The 19,967-nt window shown below is 39.5% G+C and overlaps 2 protein-coding genes across 3 annotated transcripts; one reads left to right on the top strand and one right to left on the bottom strand.

The window, feature by feature from the left end:
* Positions 1 to 28: 28 nt before the first annotated feature.
* On the bottom strand, positions 29 to 2,210 carry c2h14orf119 (chromosome 2 C14orf119 homolog). The gene is made up of 3 exons (XM_043257859.1): positions 1,930 to 2,210; positions 1,158 to 1,567; positions 29 to 430 (listed from the first exon to the last, which is right to left on the bottom strand). The coding sequence occupies exons 2-3, from the start codon at positions 1,563 to 1,565 to the stop codon at positions 257 to 259; spliced, it is 582 nt and encodes a 193-aa protein (XP_043113794.1). The 5' UTR covers positions 1,566 to 1,567; positions 1,930 to 2,210; the 3' UTR covers positions 29 to 256.
* A 569-nt stretch (positions 2,211 to 2,779) lies between these two features.
* On the top strand, positions 2,780 to 18,507 carry acin1a (apoptotic chromatin condensation inducer 1a). Of its 2 annotated transcripts, none has more exons than XM_043257745.1 (18): positions 2,780 to 2,958; positions 4,321 to 4,386; positions 4,502 to 4,613; positions 5,319 to 5,377; positions 5,586 to 8,438; positions 9,338 to 9,481; positions 9,644 to 9,729; positions 11,961 to 12,018; positions 14,006 to 14,051; positions 14,811 to 14,959; positions 15,063 to 15,203; positions 15,290 to 15,473; positions 15,611 to 15,756; positions 15,857 to 15,964; positions 16,048 to 16,155; positions 16,257 to 16,572; positions 17,281 to 17,381; positions 17,495 to 18,507. In XM_043257745.1, the coding sequence occupies exons 1-18, from the start codon at positions 2,821 to 2,823 to the stop codon at positions 17,792 to 17,794; spliced, it is 5,115 nt and encodes a 1,704-aa protein (XP_043113680.1). In that variant the 5' UTR covers positions 2,780 to 2,820; the 3' UTR covers positions 17,795 to 18,507. The 2 variants fall into 2 exon arrangements, with proteins under 2 accessions (XP_043113680.1, XP_043113670.1); XM_043257735.1 differs by having other exon boundaries at positions 11,958 to 12,018.
* Positions 18,508 to 19,967: the final 1,460 nt, after the last annotated feature.

Here is a 19,967-nt window from a genome sequence, read left to right as displayed (position 1 = left end):
AGCGACAAATCCACACAGAGGAAACACATAGTGAAAAAAACATTTATTTTAGAAAAAATTTCATAAGATTTTTTTTTTTTTTTTTTTTTCATCTGAACAAAACATTCTGAGGGTCATCAGTGCCTGAAAACAACACTCACGTGCACATAGCTTTTCAAAGCCCTTTAACATCAGAATAGTCCATATAAGACTTGATTTCAGTTTTATTTTGAAGAGTGAGAAAACAAACAACAAAAAAAACACTGTATGAAGAACCTCAATCTCTGCCTGCTGTTCCAGCAACGCGGCTATAGAAGTACGCAATAAAGGCTGGATCCTTCTCCTCCAAGTTGTTCAAAAAGGCATTTCTCTCCTCTTCGCTCCATGAATCAAACCACTGAGTCCACAGTCTTATCTGGCATTCAAAAATGTTGGGTGGGCGATCATTCACCTGAAACACAGAGACAAAGATGATACCCATGTTATCATACAGATGAACCTCAGATAGATAAGAACATTCATATTCAGTTGATAAAAATGTCCATCAACTAGCATCTTGGTACGTTATACGCATATCCGTAATAAACTCACTATTAAGATGTTTATAACTTCAACAAGTTGCTTACAGCTAAGAATCCTTGATCTATAATACAGTTTTCTCAAGTAAAAAAGTTGTCTCATCTGAATCAGGAGAGAAATATGCACAGAGGCACAACAAAACAAGTGAAAATAGCCAAAAAAACGCTCTAAACGAATTTGTTTCATGTACTTTAATGTGAAGGGACAACCAGAGATGGAATTTTACACTGGATGTGTTATTGTGGATTATGGACTAGTATTTTGTCCGAAAGTGAAGGTTTAAAGTTCCGACACCATAATAATGAATTTGTTACATATAAATATGCATTTTTTTAATTCACAAGTTGTTAGCTGAAAGACTATAGTTGAATTGTGAATTACTGGGTTGTGGACCATTCTTATCAGCTGTCTAAATTCATTCTGATGGCACCCATTCACTAAAGTGAACATTTCTTTAAGTATGTTCTGATGAAAGAACTTATCTATATGAGTAAATTGTAGGCAGATTTTCATTTTCAGGTAAACTATTCCTTCTTTACATGCAATGAACACACAACAAAGAAAAGGCAATGAAGTTGCACATAAATTAATAATAACACCTGCAGTGTGTTGAGTTGGTCTAATAAACTGGACACCTTTCCGGGCACAGCCTTCGAAATCATATCTTCCAGAAAGCGTTGTTTCTGGACAGCGTTCCATCCTAAAAACCAACTTAATACACATCTTTGCTCCTGAAGCGTCACAAAAGACAGCGGCAAGGAGTCTTCTCTGGAGCCCACGTTGAGAGATGTGCAGGACAGTGCCTCCAGACGTTGGGGAACGGAAGCAGGCGGAAAGTCTGTGATGGAAACTGGAGGACGTGTTGACCAACCTTGTCCATCAGGCATCCCTAACTGTGTAATGGTGTGCTTGGAGACCTGTGTATGGGACAGATCTTCCACTGTAGGGGGCATCATGGATCCATCTGGCTGGCCTGAGCCTTGTAAAGCCTGGTGGAACCAAGCCATTTCTAATAAAGACAGAAAAATGATTTCAGAGTGACGATTATCATTGATGGTACTAAACAAAACTATAGCTGTTTAAACTAAACTGTTTGCATTGATGTTGTTGAGCATTTTTTATAACTTACACATTACGAAACAAAGAATAAACCACGTTCGTGCATTTTAACATGCATCATAAACTCGATTTAAATGGTTAATAAAATATTAGTTTTGCTGTGCGTCGTACCATGTAGCCTACACTTATATTTACTTCCTTGTTACGACATATGCTCGCTAACGTCAGAATGCTAGCTGATCAAAACAAACGAGAAACCTGTTTTTATAAACTATCGCTTGAATCAAAATGCCATTTTAAATAAAATGTTACCCGTTTTTTAGTTGGACTTGTCACCTCTCGTCGAAAATAGCATGTTCATACGTTCAACGTCGGTGACCAGGTAGAAAATAATCTCGACTCAGCCGAGAAGCTCAAACGGAGCCGCTCTGTGTTCAATAAACCGCTTGCATCGGCTATGACACAGGGGGCTCTGCATATTAGCGATGTCCTCCTATTCGTGAACGAATCTTTCTTTTTGATCGGATCTTTTCACATTGTTCACGAGCCCACGGCTTGCTCACGAATCTGACTGAACAATTCCTTAATTAAATTCACTGGAGAGAGAGTCGGCTCTTTTGAACACATCCAATTCACATGAAGGACGTTACTGAAAGGACGAAACGAAACGTTACTTTAATAGCAAATTGCAGAAATGTTACAGATAAATCATTTTAAACAGCAAATTTGTAAATTGATTGATTTTAGACTGATTTTTAAAACTGATTCGCTAAAACCAAATGCTTGAAACAACCGATTCTCTAAAATGACTCGTGCATTGCCTTGCCGTACGCAAAATCTCAAAATTAGGCATTTATTTTTAATCACACACACACAAGTTCCAGTTTATGTATCTAATTTATTGTGCATATTCTGTACAAAACTATATCCAGAATATAAACGCAAAGCACATGGTTATAACCGTCTTTGCAATGGCTTTATGTTGACACATACAGTTACAAAAAGCAATTCACTCATGTCCAATATGGTTTGCGCACATGAAAACATATTTACTGCCGGTTACTTTGTAAAACATCAAACAACTTTGAGGTCCTCTCTGTGTGTTTCCACTCCGCCTCTTCCGGAAGCGCTCGTGGCGCGCTGACGTCGGTGAGGAAGGCGTTGCGGTCCGCGCGAGCTACAGAACGAGCGAAGGGAATCAAGATGGCGGACCTCGAAGACGTTACGCTGGACGGGAGGCCGCTCCATTCGCTCCGGGTGGCGGATTTGAAGGCGGCGTTGGAAGAGAGAGGGCTTCCGAAAAGCGGACAGAAGAATGCTCTCATCAAGAGGCTCAAAGGGGTGAGTGGGAGTTGCAGATTTCTCGGCTCCGCAGAGTCCGAGGACCGTGATTCGGAGGCCGAGCGTCGGTGGTCTCTCGCTAGCTGCTAGCGCGCACTAGCTGGGGTGCTCATCCAGTTTGTAGTGTGTCATCATGTCCCCCCGCTCTTTGCCTGTTTGTATGTATGTGTGTTACGTGCAAAAGCGCCGTTTATTTTCCATGCATGTGAGTTTTGGGAGGGCGCAGACGTCGCGGAGGGTTCAGGGCGATGCAGTTGTGTTTACAAGTCTCTGGATGGATGGGAACTGAGAGGGTATTTTTTAAGTTGTCGGCGGGCTCGCGCTTTGTTAGTGCATAAGGTGTTAGGGGGGTGGGGGTTATGAAACGGTGACGCGCTAACTAAAAGTCTCTAAAAACAAGTTACTGAAAGATTAAACACCTTTTTACTCGTTGAATGTCGTGTGATTTTGCTGAAATAAACACTGAAGTCGCATCGAGGTTGTTTTGCGTCGGTGGGAGATTTGATTGATTGATGTGCCGCGCGCCTCAGCTGCTTTGAAGTTTGAACTGAAGTTACTGTTACAGAACGGATGTAAACAAATCTCTGTCTATCACTGCCTTGATTAGGTCCTTATGTGCACTTGTTTGTTTTGTGTTTTAATGAAACGAGCAAATACATATGTAAGTTTCAATTATGATAATTAATCAATAAATAAGTACATATTTTTATATGTATGTGACCCTGGACTACAAAATCAGTCATATGTAGCACAGGTATATTTGTAGCAAAAGCCAACAGTGTCGAAATGATGAATTTCTCTTATATGCCGAAAATAATTGGGTTATTAATGTAAAATTTCCATTTTATTAGATATTTTGCAGATTTTCTACCATAAGCATATCAAACTTAAATTTTTGCTTAGTAATATTTGTTGCTAAGAACTTCACTTGGACTAGTTTAAGGGCGATTTTCTCAGTATTTAGATTTTTTTTTTTGCACCCTCAGATTCCAGATTTTCAAATTGGTTGCATCTCAACTAAAAAATGTCTTGTCCTATCATAATAAACCATACATCGATAAAAAGCTTATTTATTTAGCTTTCGTATTATCTCAATCTCAATTTAAAATAATTGACCACTATGACTCTATGACTGGTTTAGTGGTCCTGGGTCACCCTTGTATGCTTATTCATTCTTACACCCATTCACTGTGATGCATACAAACATGAAATATGAATGAATAATATCTTATGTTAGCATCTACTAAGTAATATAATCCAAATATAATCTGTACTTTCTTCTGTCCAGTTCCAGGTATTTCACCTGCAAAGTATGCAAAAGTATTTTTGTAGATAATGAAGTGTGTGTTTCATGTGCAACAGGCTCTCATGTTGGAGAACCTTCAGAAAACCTCCACTCATCACATTGGACTGCAGCCTAATTCCCGGGTGAGCCCAGCTGTGATGTTTTACAGTAGGAATAAGCGTGTTACTGTGTGTTCCTGTGTGGATGGCTTAACTGCTCTAAAACAACTGTACCATTTTGGATAACATGTTCGTTTAGATTGGGGAGGAAATGAGTCAGAACAGCTTCATTAAACAGTACCTGGCCAAACAGCAAGAGCTTCTGAGGCAGCGTTTGGAGAGGGAAGCACGAGAGGCAGCTGAAACTGATGGTGAGTATCAGATGATAGTGCAAATAGTGTTTTTACCTTTCTTTTTTGAAGCTGAATGTGTAAAATACAGAATTTGCTCAAAGTGATATATGGAGTCACTGATAACTTACTTTCATATGATAGTTGTTTGGTTAATGTGCAATCTTTTCATCTCTAGGTATTATGTAGTGATGTATGTGGGCACAGTCTGGACTGATTATCAAGCTAGCCCTCTGTTGATTCTTCTTACAGTTGCAGTACATAGTTATTAAACAATGTTTTTGAGGGTTTTGAATGATTAATATACTTTGTGATATTTCTTATAATTTTACACTACTACACTACACTATTATGGTGAATTAGTAATTGGTTTTCCAGAGAGAATCAAAACGATATACAAAAAAACCCACATCATGTGGTATAATGTAAATCTGCTTCAGTTTACTTAAGTTTTATAAGTTAAACATTTACTTTTTGAAAAATAGGGAATTTTGCAGTTTTTATATACCAATAATTTATATAAAATCTGTGTGTGTGTATATATATATATATATATATATATATATAAATACAGTAGGACACAGTATATAAAATGTATGGTGTTTGTTTTTTTATATAAAATTAATTTTAACAATTTTAACATTTATTTTAACATTTAAATTGAAGTGCTGTTTAATCTGTAAACATGTCTGTTGTCGTGGTTTATGCATTTTATTTATTTTTTAGGGACAGACCATGAAGACCACACAGAAGCCAATGACAGTATTTGTGCTGCCCCTAACGAGGTTAGAAATATTATTAATCTTCTGCTACTTACAGTATTGGGCTTGACCACAATTTTTTTTTTTTTTCAAAATTTGTGTTTTATTAATGGTATTTATTTAGATTTTTTTTTTTGCATTTGCATTGTTCTTATTGTTTTCTTTGGATCAAAAAAAGAGCTTTTGGGGCATCAACTTAACCTTCTGTGTCCAACACGTATATTTCCACCAGGATGTTGCTCCTTCCTTAGTTGACCAACACAAAGGAGGTACAGCAGTGGCTGGGGGATTTGGAGTGACTGCGAGTGAGAGTGATGAGCTCAGAGAAAAAGAAACGCCTGGGCAGCCGTCCCCCTCTGCACCTGCCCAGCCTGGTGCAATAGCCTCTTTGTCAGTGCGGGTTGTTGGTGAAAGAGGACCAACATCAAGCCATGTACCTGCTGACAGTGATGATGACAGTGAAGGCGGGGATGACAATGATGACGAAGAGGAGGAGTGGAACGCCAGTGCTCAAAGGAGCCGTCGAGCACAGCCTCCAAAAAGCCAGCCGGTGAGGGAAAGGTCTAGTGGTTCGCAGCAACAGCAGCAGCCACCCCCCCAACACATACCTTTACTATCACAGCAGCTCAGACAGCCCACTCCTCCCCCATCCCCTCCTCCTGAACTCTCTTTTCCTCTCCCAGACACCCCTAAACAGAGCCCCCCTAGTCCCGGAGAGCCGCCATCTAGGCAGCGTATATCTAGCTCTTCAAGCTCTGGTAGTTCCAGTAGTGACAGTCGTAGCAGTAGCCCTGAACCAGCAGGCGACTCCACAGAGCGCAGACCAGGCCCACTGACCTTACTGGCACGCAAGATGGCATCTGAGGGAGCTTTCTCTGGGGCAGGAAAGCGTGATAGGGAGGGAATGGATGGACAGAGGAGCCACCATGAGGGTGCTGTGTCTGCAATTACCCACACAGCTAATGCAGCTTCAGTTTTGTCATACCCTAGTTCAGTGATCTCCAACCAAGGCGTTAGTGTTGTTAGGACAGCGGTGGTAGAAGAGAGTGATGGCATGAAGCAGGATGAGGGTAGCCATCTTTTATGGGAGCAAGAAAAGGAAAAGAGGGAGAGGCTGAAAGCCCTAGAAAAGGAGAGAGAGGACAAGAAGGCATTGGAAGAAGAGCAAGCAAGAGTTTTGGAACGAGAAAGACAGGAGCGAGAAGAATCTCTGAAACGGGAGAGGGCTTTACAGCAAGAAAGGGAAGAAAAGGAAAAGGCCTTACAGCGGGAGAGAGAAGAGAGGGAAAAGCTTGAAAGAGAACGACTCGAGAGAGAAAGAGAGAGGCAAGAAGCCTTACAGCGAGAGAGATTGGAGAGAGAGAGGCTGGAAAAAGAAAGACAAGAACGAGAAAAAGCCTTAGAGAGGGAAAGACTTGAGAAAGAAAGACAAGAACGAGAGCAAGCTCTAGAGAGGGAGAGATTAGAGCAAGAGAGGCTTGAGAAGGAAAGACTGGAAAGAGAACAAGCTTTAGAGAGGGAGAGATTGGAGCGAGAGAGGCTTGAGAAGGAAAGGCTAGAAAGAGAACAAGCCTTAGAGAGGCAGAGATTGGAGAGAGAACGGCTTGAGAAAGAAAGACAAGAACGAGAACAAGCTCTAGAGAGGGAAAGGTTGGAGAAAGAGCGACTAGAGAAGGAAAGACTAGAAAGAGAACAAGCTCTGGAGAGGGAAAGGTTGGAAAAGGAGCGCCTTGAGAAGGAAAGACAACAAGCTTTAGAGAAGGAGAGATTGGAGAGAGAGCGGCTTGAGAAAGAAAGACAAGAACAAGCTTTAGAGAAGGAGAGACTGGAGAGAGAGCGGCTTGAGAAGGAAAGACAAGAACAAGCTTTAGAGAAGGAGAGATTGGAGAGAGAGCGGCTTGAGAAGGAAAGACAAGAAAAAGAACAAGCTCTAGAGAAGGAGAGGCAGGAGAAAGAAAGGATAGAAAGAGAGCAAGCCCTGGAGAGAGAGAGATTGGAAAGAGAAGCTGCATTGGAGAAAGAGAGACTAGAAATTGAGAGGGCAAAAACACAGCAAAGGCTGGAGAAAGAGAGGGCTGAAAAAGAAAGAGAAGCCGCTCTGGAACGCAAGAGGCAAGAGCGAGAAAGGCTTGAAAAAGAGAAAGCTTTGGAAGAGGAACGGTTGCAGAAAGAACAAGCTCTTGAGCGTGAGAGAAAAGCACAGAGGAAAGCAGAGGAGGAACGAGAGCGAACTTTGGAAAAAGAGAAGGAAAAGCAGAGATCCTTGGAGGAAAGGGAAAGACTATTGGAGCAAAAAAGAGTGCAGGAGGAAAAAGAAAAGGCTTTAAAACTTGAAAAAGAGGAGGAACATGAGAAAGAAAGAGAAAGCCGTCTTCCTCCGTGGAAGCGTGGTCGTGATGTTGGTGGTCTCTCCTATCCAGCGACCCATCCTGCTTCTATGGAGAGTCCAATGGAGAAGCCAGACAAGAGTGAGACTGGAGAGCCTCATAGCGCTGACAAAGATGCTCGATCTACAGAGTCTGTCCCACAACAGTCACCCACACTTGCAACACCACTATCCCCTCAGTCTTCTTCAAAGAAATCCCGCTTCCTAAGAGATGCTCCTGTGATGACTCCTCTCCCTTCTTCGCCGACTTCTGTGCTGAAAAGACCTCGTACTTTTTCAGACAGCCCCACGCCACAAGCCCCATCAATTCCTTTAGCATCTAAGCCTGAGGACAAAAATGCCTCTCAGGCTCCTCAAACAGTTCTTGCTTCAGCCCCCAACGAGCTTGAGAGCAAGACCTCCGAGGTGCTGGTCAAACGACATGCACAACAAGAGGAAGAGAAGATGAAGACGTCAGATGATAGTGAGGCAAGCAAAGACACTAAACATAAGATGCTCAGAAGAGGGCAGGATGAGGAGAAACCTCCTTCAGAGGAAAAGAAAAGAGGAAGAGAAAGGGGAAAGAAAGAAAGAAAATCATCATCCTCCAGTGACTCTTCCTCATCTGACTCGGATTCTGGGTCTTCATCATCCTCACACTCCTCCAGTTCATCATCATCGGAGGAGGAGAAAAGTCGTTCTACTTCAGGTGGTAGGAAGGTGAGTAGTTTAAAGGTTTCAAACTCGCTCATACTCTCTTTAGAGACATTGCACATGATCATTGTAATCAAGTGTCAGAATTCATCTATAATTACATGCTCTTCAAAAATAACTTCACTGGAAAAATAATGAATATAAGTGAATATAAGAGCATTAAAGAGATGGCATAAGGAACATAAACTAAGATATGTGGATTGCTTGAGCTATTAAAATTTTTATTTTTCATGACTTTTTTTGTCTTTCTTTCCACTGCTAGAAAGAAAATTACATCAAACAGTCAGCTTTTTGTTAATTTTGCAAGACGATCAGTTTCAACAACTGAGTGAATTCTAAACTAAAGCACTACAATAGTGGGTGAAACCTTAAAAGGAATGTTCTAGGTCCTCTTATCACAAAGCATACAAACAAATATCCACTTACAGTGGCAGTCTATGGGGCCATTTTGGGGCATGTCGCCCCATAGTCGCATTATAAGCATGTGTATTCTATGGTAATTAAAGGAATAGTTCACCCAAAATGAAAATTCTGTTATCATTTACTCATCCTTGAGTAGTTCCAAATCTGTATGAATTTCTTTGTTCTGCTGAACACACAGGAATGTTTGTAACCAGGCTGTTTTGAGTCACCATTGACTTCCATAGTAGGAAAAAATGTATGGCTTTCAATGGCGACCCAAAACAGCTTGGTTACAAACTGTCTTTCTTTGTATTCAGCAGAACAAAGAAATTCATACAGATTTGGAGATGCCAAAGTAAAGAGTTGAACTAGGCTTTTGTGTTGATTACAATTTTACTAATTGTTTATAAAAAAAAAATTTTGTTTGTTGAATAGCACACTGTTATACATGCAAACTGCATCCTGCCAAATTTTTTGCATAATTTATTTTTTGTCTTTCTTAGTCTAAAGAGGTCCAGAAAGAGTCTTCATCTCAGGCCACAAAAAAAGTTGTGGCTGAAAAGCCTACTACAGCACAACGCAAAAAACGAGTCTTCACAGAGCAAGAGGAAAAAGACATGGGTAATGAGGGTGTCATTCAAACCAAGGTTAGCAAGCAACCAAAAATGTGAATTTTGGTTCTAACATTCCGACTTGTCATAGTATTTATTACTCTTATGTTACTTGATTGGCATTTAATTTGCTCAGTCTGTTCAAAAGACACTGTTTTTATATGTGTATATATACTCTACTTTTCCTATACATTTTAGAAACCCTGTCTTGAACTACAAGATGAGAAGGTAACAAGAGGAAGAAAGGACAATACTGACGATGACACTAACAAAGACACTACCAGGTCTGTCTATATTCTACTCCGGTTATATTTGTACATCAGAAATCAGGAATTGAATGAAAACATTACTAAGGAAGTTATAAAGGGATGGGTCCAAGCAGGTTTAAAATGTGCTGATTATAATTTGGATTAAGTTGGAAGCATTTGATTGACAGCTGTAAGTTTTTTGTGTCAAATGTGAAATTAATGCAAAAAAAAAAAAAAAACATTTTGGCTGCCTGAGTCATTTTTATAGTCTGTTTATTGGACCCAGAAAACACATAAAATAATCCTGTCATTTGGGATTAATTGTAATGTACTTACAAGGAGGCTAGTTTCATCAAGTGTTGCAGCAATATGCCATTATCAGTTTTGAGTTGAGCACTGAAGCATCAAAGAGCCGGTGTTAATGCTGTATATGCTACAAATAGTTTACTTGGCTAATTAAACTGAGATAAGAGAAAATATTCCAAAAACTGTGTGAGGTAATGCAAAATGAGATGGGAATTGTAACTGCTGTGTTCACAGTACTGTATGTTGTCAAAATAGAGGTTACCAAGGTTTTTTTTTGTTTGCAAGCTGTTTGCCTTTTTTATATGACTGAGACTGTTCTCTTCGCTTCAGATATTAAATATAACTTTTTAAATATTTGGCCGATTGGAACCAAATAAACACTTATTTACTTCTTGTATAATTTACTCACTTGATTCGAAAATTGAAGAATAAATTAATCAATGATTTTTTAACAGCTTGTTTTAAAATCAAACAGATTCACTCAAAATCGGAATTTCTAATATAATATAACGCAAAACACGGCTTGAATATACATTACTTAAACGGTTACTGTTGCTCCCTCCCTAAAACGGCATGTAACTCGTTTTAAGGCGCGTTATTAAATTCGTGTGGATTACGAACAGGCAATCAGTGCGGCTGCCTCTCAGCCGGTGATAATGGGGTCCTGCTGCAGTGAGTCTCGCGCACCTCCCTTTCTCTCATCTAAACATGGCTGTACTGCGTGTTTGACCATTAACGCGGGGCGCGAGGTGGCCCGTTAGCTTTGGGCGAGCGCTATTCAATGAATTCGCGAAGTTCCGTTCGTTTGTAGTCATTAGAGAGGCGCTGATAGGTGCGTGATCTCACTGTGCGCTGTGCTGCTCGACGGGGAGGAAAGACGGATGATGCTCAGCGCTGCACTCGTGTACTCGCATCCCACAATGCGGCGGAGCGGGTTTTGTCTTGTGTCTTTTTGCGTGCTAGAGATATATTAGTATCGGGGCGCAATTTGTTTGAATCGATTCGTATTTCGTTAGGTTTTGTCGGCCGTGTGAACGATCTAAAAGGAATGAAAGATTGATAAAGTGACGCTTCGCCACGCGTGTCACTCCACTTTGCGGGATGAGCGCTGCATTTAGTCGACATATAGCCTGGAGCTTTAATTTGGAGGTCAATGTGAAACTGCATTCGCAAGGTTATAGATACAACACAGAGATATTGGTGTTTTTGTGTTTTGTAAAAGCAGGTCTGTAATTGTTGCGGTTGTATGCAGAGATGATTGATTAGTCTGTTTTAGAGACAGTGGATAATGTAGGGATCTGTTTGTGTTTACAGATGCACTGTTTGTTGTAATTTGTCAAAAATTTGTATTTCTCTCATTTGGATTTTTATGTGAATCTAGCTGACCAGATTATTAGTGGGTTCATTTGAAAGTGTCACTTCAATAGGCTGACCATAGGTCCTCTTTCTTTCCCCCCAGATATGCCCGGGCTGGAATTTCTACATTTTTAAATATGTACATTTTGGCTTTGTTTTTCTATTGTCATTTTTCATTTTTTCTATTGTGGTTTGAACAATCATGTGCAGGCATTGTACGTAATAAGTCATGTAGGTACTTTCTACAGAGAATGGTCAAAGACTATACTGATCATGCCAATAGGAAAACAAAGCAAAGCCCGGATGTTTTAGGTAATTGGGAAAGGCCGGGGAAAGTAATTCACTCTTTTTAATTGTATGATATTTTTCTTGCATGGAAAAGATTGTGATGTTAGGCAGAATATTATCCTCAGTAATATGCATTTGATTGCATTTTTTTTTTCATACAATAAAAGTGTATGGAGACTCATCTCTTCAAAATCCAACAACACTTACTGTGGAGGCTTTTACTTGTGGTTGTAAAAAAAAAAAAAAAAAGTGACATCATCTTTACATTCTCCTGTTTTTTCCTCCCCTATTCTTTTGCTCCTGTCTTTTTTCAGTAGTGAGGTGAAGGAGGCTGTCATGGCGGAGCCTGAGAAGGTTCCAGAGAGCAGTGAGGAGGTAAGAGCACAGAGGTGTGCTGGGCTCACCCAACTCGCCACATATCCTCCACATAAAGAGGCAAACAACATTTCATAAATGACTGTCGTCGTCCCCCTTATATTTTTCAATACAGATGCATTATTATTACAGGTAGATGCAGGCATTACTAATTATATTTACTTGTACGTAAGTTAATTCAGCAGCTCTGTGTATTGTTTGCCCTTTTTGTGGTCACAGATGATGTTGTGTGAACCTTTGCTGAAGCTGTCCTAGACAGAAGCAGCAGGGGGCACTCTCTCACTTTGGCTTATGTTTAAAACCCCCTTGATTGCTTTGTTGTAAAGGTGCTCATGCCTCTTCCATTGCCTTTATTGGTACCTGCATACAACTACTACTTCTACTGCAACATCTGTTCCACTGTCTTCAAGCACCGTGGCTTTACCTGATAGGCCCTTGAGTCTGCTCCGCAGTGCAACACACCAGGCAACAAAGGCCAGGTTTCCGCAGTGGCTGGAAGCACCTGTTGATTGGACTGATAATGAAAGGCTGAGTAATTTGGGTGTGACATTTTGCTGAGTGTCAGTTTGGTTCAAGATGGCAACAAGGGTGGAAATGAGATTGCCAGAAACCATAAGCAAATAAATGGACATCATCAGGACTGTTTAATGTGACTTTTTTTTTTAATGGAGAAATTTCCAGTGATTGTCCCAGTTGTTTGTTATATAATGGGACTAGTTTCTTTTTATCCTGCAGAAAAACCTTCGTGTTTTCTTAATTTCCAAGGAAACATTCATTGCACTTTAACACAACTGGCTCTGCTGGATTTTATGTCTTTCTCATTTTTCTCTGGAATATCATAATCAAACCTAACTGATAGTTTGAAAATGGACTTTGTTTCATTGTTTTGTGGCTGCTTGAAAGCACTGAAACTCCTTCATTCAACCTGAACAGACAGAAACCTTGTGCAGTCTTCCTCGTAACATGGACATCTTCACAAATACATCTGACGCGAGTGTGAAGTGACTCAGTCTTCTGAAAGGTTTCTCAGCAGTTTATTTGAAAGACTCCTCCCACGTTTCATTTTCATGCCAATACGATGGACTTAAAAAAAGACACTCAGAGCCTCTCAAACTCCACCCACATTGTTCTACATAAGAGTTTTTCTGCCAGCCTGCTCTCAGATCTGTGCCCAAACTTTCCAGCCTTTGATTGGACAGTTGTTGCCTAGATACAGTACATGCAGACCTGCGATTGGGCCATTCCCAACCCAGTGAAGAACATGTCTCAATGGTACCGGGAAATAAGTAGTCATTCTCCATTTTCTACTTTAAACATTTTTGCCTAGACAATGCTAATATTTGCAGAGACTCCCTGGTAGCCCTAAAATGGAGCTGTTGACTACAGGATAAAGAGTAGATGTATGTGTGTGTGTGTGTGTGTGTGTATATATATATATATATATATATATATATATATATATATATATATATATATATATATATATATATATATATATATATATATATATATATATATATATATATATATATATATATATATAAACCACTGCAGAGCTAATGTAAAAAGTTTATTTTTCTTTTAATTCCTCACTACAGTAACTGCCTCAAAGGATATTTCAACCTGAGGGGCCATTCAGTGTGATAGATAACTGCAGCGAAGCCTTTTAAAAAGTATTTTTGTGTAGGGGAGGACAAGACCGCATCTTCAGAGCAGAAATAGATCTTTGAAATTGTCAAATTCCAACCACGTGAAGAACATGTACACACTGTGTGTGTTTACACGCTCTGACTGAAGAGGCGGTCTTTCTTGATAGATTTCTTTTATATCCCTTTACCCAATTCTTTGTTGATGGCTCACTCTTTGTTCTCTATTTGCCATAAAATTTTATCTCACACACAATTTGTCCCACTCTGAACCCTGTGCTTTCTTTCTTATATACTATCTCACCTTTTCCCATGGCTTGGGTGTGTTTGTTCTCTTTCAGAGCACCACGCCAAAGACCTTCTCTGCCCGAAGGATTTCTCTCGGCAGTGAGTATCTAATATGTTATTAATTTGGAGAATTCATACATTGTGTAGTACTAAAATGTTTGAGGTTGTTTGATATTTATTTGCTTACCAAGGCTGCATTTAATCAAACTAAAAACTGTAGTAATATTGTGAAGTATTACTACTACGATCAAGCCCCAAAAGGTACTAAGGACATAATTAAGTGTTTGTTAAAAGTGTTTTTTGGTAGCATCACCACCCATGTGCATGCTTTCCCCTCAATGTAAGTGAGGCGCAGTTCATGCATGTTCGACATCCGCAACACCATATGCATGTGCAGATTAATGCACGTCCATATGTCATGAAACTCTGAAATGTAATTAGGTTGACATGACGGTGAAAAATTGTATTTTTATAAAAAAGATTAACACACTATTCTTGTAGCTTCTTAAAACTGCAGTTGAACCGCAAATGTCACATGGATTATTTTGTGAATGTTCATGGTACCTTTCTGGGCTTTGAATGTGGTAGGACCCTTGCAGTTTATGGAGGGTCAGAAAGCTCTCAGAAATTTTTAATTTTGTCTTACGACTGCAGGTTTGGAACAAAATTCCAATAAGTAAAGACAGAATTTTCATTTTAGCGTGAGCTTGTTGGCCTGCAAACTCTAAATAGTTTTGTGTGGGGTTTTTTTGTTTTTTTTTTAAATAAAGTCCTAAGATACAGTGTTGAGTTTAAAATTCAAAAGAAAATGATGCTTTAAAAATCAAGATTTCAGCAATTGCCATATGCTGTCTTCAGGCAGCAAACAGTCTCCTGGGGTGGTAAGCTCGGAGGGGGAAGCAGAGGCCGCAAGCAGTGCTGGTGCTGGCAGGAAGAGGAGATGGGGCTCTAGTACAGCTGTCACTGCCAAGAAACCCTCCATCAGTATCACCACAGACTCTTTGAAGGTCAGAAAAATGTGAAATTAAAATAAGTTATAAAGATGCCACTATTCCTGTCCTCTGACATCTGATGAACAGTGCTGTAATGCATTTCTCACTTTCTTTACAGTCTTTAATACCAGACATCAAGCCTGCCTTGGGTCAGGAGGCTGTGTTAGACCTGCACCCAGAGGAGATGCATCTCTCTGGGGAGGAGGAAGGAGGAGAGAGGGGCGACCAAGACCTGAAAATTAGACGAACTGTAACACAGGTTCAAGATATTTCTTACACAGAATTTTGCTTCTAGTTATGATTATTTGCATGTTTGGTAAAATATCCATTGCTCCCCCTCAACAGGTTGTGCCCTCTGACACACAAGAGAATGGACAGAAAGAATCTAAAAGAATTGAACATGAGGATGAGGAAGAAAGAAATGAAGGGCAAGATAGACTTAGCCAGGAAGAAAAAACTGAAGGCTCGATTCAGGTTTCCATGGAGACAGAGCCGTCGTCCCCTGGGCAAGACGTTGATATGAAGACAGGTGAGAGTTACAAAAGGAACAAATGTAAATTTTTCTCTGCATAGTGTGAAATGGATGTGGCTAAGTTTTAAATAGAAAAGCTGACATCGAGTTAGTGATCTCACTCACTCCTTTCTCGTTTGGATTCCTGCTTAAAGTTACTCCCAGTGACACACTGATTCGCCGTTCCATTAGCCAGCAGAAGTCTGGTGTGAGTATTACCATCGATGACCCAGTCCGCACAGCCAAACAGCCCTCTCCTCCTCGTGGCAAACTGTCTAACATTGTCCATGTCTGCAACCTGGTATGTGCATACACACTGAAATCATCGATAAAATAAAGATGCTACATGCACAGGGATTTATTGTGCCAGGTTGAATGACATGTCTTGTTTGGTTTCTAAGGTAAGGCCGTTTACCTTGGGACAGTTGAAGGAGCTATTGAACCGCACAGGGACTGTAGTGGAGGAAGGTTTCTGGATTGACAAGATTAAATCTCACTGTTACGTCACAGTAAGTCTCTTCCCTTTCATCGCTCTGGATCTTTGTGAATTTTTTTTTTTTTCCTCTTACGCTCCATCTATACTTTCTTTCAGTACTCTAGTGCAGAAGAGGCCATGGCCACTCGTACAGCACTACATGGGGTTAAGTGGCCCCAGAGTAACCCTAAGTTCCTCAGTGTTGATTTCTGCACGCAAGAGGAGGTCAGGGTTTTATTCAACTGGAAGATTAATGTTAAGGTGCATTCGGTTTTTTTTTTTCTTTGTGAAAACTAATTGTCTCCATTCTGGTGCATCGCTGTCAGTTGGACTTCCACAGGGGTTTGGGTCCAGCAGGAGAAAAGCCAACAGAGGAACCTCGTGGGGCGGCAGCCGCTGGACCTGGTCGTCCTGTACCCCCGCCTCTCCTTCCAGAGCGTGATCAGTGGGCAGAACGAGAAAGGGAAATGGAAAGGAGGGAGAGAACACGTGCAGAGAGGGAATGGGACAGAGATAAAGTGAGGGACTTCAGCAAACCTGGAGAGGAGCGGGAAGCTGGGGCCAGAAGATCACGTTCACGAGATCGTGAAAGACGGCGCAAGGAAAGAGGAAAGAGTAAAGAGAGGAAAACGGATAAAAAGGGTGAGACATTTCAGTCTTTAGCAACTTTTTGTGCCGTGGAGTTTATACTAATTATCATTGACATTATTATTACTACTACTGTTTGTTTTTGATTTTTTTTCAATTGTACGTTTATTTTTTATTCTATCTACATTTTATACATATTTGTTACAAATCGTATTTTTTAACTTTTTTCATATTTAAATATTACATAAATAGTTGTAAAAATGTTTATCAATATTTAACTTCAATTAAATATTTATGACCACAAATAGTACAATAGTATTTAATATAGTATTTAAATACATAGCAGAGGTTTATTTGTAGCAATAGCCAACAATACATTCTATGGGTCAATTTTTTTTTTTATGCAAAAAACCCCCGACATTATTTAGCATATTAAGTAAAGATCATGTTCCATAAAGGTATTTAGTAAATTTTCTCAATATTTAGACTTTAATTTTTTTTTTTTCCTTAGAAAATCAGTTAGTAGCAGCCAAATATTGTTATATCCTTACAAATCATACGTCGATAGAAAGTTTATATAAAAATTTATTGAAAAAAATGACTGGTTTTCTGGTTCAAGGTCCACAGTATTTTATGAATATATTAAATCTATTGTTGTTATTAATTGACTTAATCTACATTATACACATTTTTAGATGTATTTATTTAAAGAAAAATAGATTGTTTATTGGCTTATTTTTTTTTTTTTTTTTGTCTTTTTAGAAAAAGGACCAGAGGATCCACCTGCTAAACTGCTAGATGACCTCTTCCGCAAAACCAAAGCGGCCCCATGCATATACTGGCTCCCCCTCACTGAGGAGCAGGTATATTTCTTTACACATTTTAGCTACTTATTAGCAATGTTTGGCAAGAAAAACACGTTCTATTTTTAAGATGATATGCCAGTGCTCATTACCCATCACATTTTACGTTGCAGGCTGCACAGAGGGCAGCAGCTCGTGCCGAACGCATGAGGGAAAGAGAGAAGAGGAGGAAGGAGATGGAAGAGGAGGATAAGAAACGTGAGGAGGAGCGACGAGAGAGGATGAAGACTGGTGGGGCCACCGGAGGAGAAGGTGAGAGGGACCGTGACAGAGAACGAGACAGAGGTCGAGAAAGGGAGCGAGAGGGGGATAAACGGAAGGAGGGATACCGCAGGCCTGGCGGAAACAGTGCTAGCGGGAGCAGGAGGTCACGAAGCCGCAGTGACCCTCCACCCAGAGATCGACGACACTAAGGGAAGTCTGGAACTGTCCGGTTTGTGACCCCTGTTCCTGTATGTGCTGTAACAGCTCTATGCCTACCTTCCTGAGGACCAACTCAGACTTTATAAAAACACACATGCACACACACTCTGCGTAAAGACACACGGGTGCACACACACACACACACACACACACACACACACATTGGGACCACGGTGGTGCTGTGTCTCCATATAGACTCTTCTCGTTGTCTATTGACTGGGCTTTAAGACTCCTGGTGTTCATTTCCCACCACAGTGTTAATGGACTTCTGGTATAAATGGGTCGGACTGCAAGACATCCTCCTGGTTTGGTGACGTTCTCTTTCTCCTTCAGTGTAGTTCCCACACAGATCTGAAAGAATGAAGCTGGGATCAGAAAGAGATGTTTTGAAAGCCTGTGTGTGATTTAAGTCCTGATCATTACTTTACGTTTGCCTCTTATTTTCCTCACATTCCTTGTACCTTTTTTTTTTGTCCCGTATTGTCTTGCCTTTTACCTCCCCTTTGCCGTTAGCAGGTTGCCATGGAGAATGGGATGCATATTTAACCTTTTCACATTTGGTTTTTAATTTTTTTATTGTTTTAGCATAAGAGCTGACATTTTTTCTTTTTAATTTTTTGTTTACTCCTGTAAGTGCTGAATGTACAAATAATAAAAAGGTTACATCTAAGAACTGAACACAAAACGTTCTTTCTTGGTTCTTGTAGGTGATCAGGTTTGCGTTGCTCTGTTTATAATCAGCTGAGCTGTGCACTTGGTACCTAATGCACAGAGTTAATGTTGTCCTGCTTTCCAAGCTTATTCATCCATTTTATATTCCTAGTTCATAAATGGTTCTGTGAGTTTTATTTCCTACACCAAAGCATTAGGTGATTCTTTGAAGTTTTTGGCCTGCTATTTAAAATAATTTATTTTCAGCATCATTATGTAGTTTTAAATGAGTCATCAATGCCCATTTTCCACAAGTTGATGTGATTTTGAAGTTGATTCTGTAATGTCTTAACCAAAGTATGTTAGACTTTTCATTAACTTCTTAATGGTAGTCCCATTTTAGGCTAAACTTTAGCCGCATTCCTTGTGAAACTTGCTAACTAGCTATAATTAGGAAATGTTTTTCAAAGATACATAAAACTTACACTCGCTTCTGTAGGTCAATCCGGATCACGAATGATTCATGTGAACAAATGCATTTAGCGAGAAGATGGGGACCTAATTTCCTTCAAAATTAAAGGTAATGCTCCGTGTCTTCAGCAGCTCAGATGTTGGGACACCAGTGTCAATCAACAATCACGACATCATTTAAGAAAGGGGTTTGAGATTTTTCTCATCATAGGGTGGTATTGTACATACTGCTAACACACATTTCAGTTCAGTTCAGAATTTATTTGATTACCCCTTTAACATTTTTATTTAGATGTTAGAAAGATCATTTTACTGTTGCTCATGTTACTTGTTCATAGTTGACAAACCATGTAGTTAATTTAAAATTACAATTTGGTAATTTTTTTTTTGTCATTTCAATTATTAGCAGTCTGTAATATTTTAGAAAATTGCAATGCATAAGTTATTTTTGAAAGTAATTTTCTCCAACGAAGTTTTCGACATCATCCTTCAGAAACCACTCTATGTAGGTTTGCTGGTTAAAAACAGTTGTGCTGCTTAAAAAAAAAAATATATATATATATATATATATATATATATATATATATATATATATATATATATATATATATATATATATATATATATATATATATATATAAATATAAAATAAAATGTTATTACCTATTACATAAAATGTTTTTTTTTTTTAAGAAATTAAGTTGTACTATTTTTTTTTTTTTTTGCTCTCTAGCAGGAGTCAACCAGTATTATTGTTCACATACCACAAGGAGGCAGACTTTTCACAAATCTAAATTTACATGTCACATGCACTGTCTGCCCTTTTAGTCAAGATGAAGGTTAAAAAGGCAGAGCTTTATATCATCCAATTTTAGGCAACAAAACCTTTACTAATGTCGTTTTTGCATATCTGTATAGGCAGATTGCGTTCCCCGCAGCAGCTCATGATTGGTTGTGTGAAGAGGAAAGTCATTTGTTACAGACTCATTACCTCTAAAACCTATTGTTGGCTGGTTACGTATTTCACAGGAGCAGGTAAAT

The sequence above is a fragment of the Puntigrus tetrazona genome, chromosome 2 (assembly GCF_018831695.1).
Source record: "Puntigrus tetrazona isolate hp1 chromosome 2, ASM1883169v1, whole genome shotgun sequence".
Classification (NCBI taxonomy): domain Eukaryota; kingdom Metazoa; phylum Chordata; class Actinopteri; order Cypriniformes; family Cyprinidae; genus Puntigrus; species Puntigrus tetrazona.
Note: the sequence above shows the minus strand (reverse complement) of the source record. Positions and strands in the feature narration are given on the sequence as shown.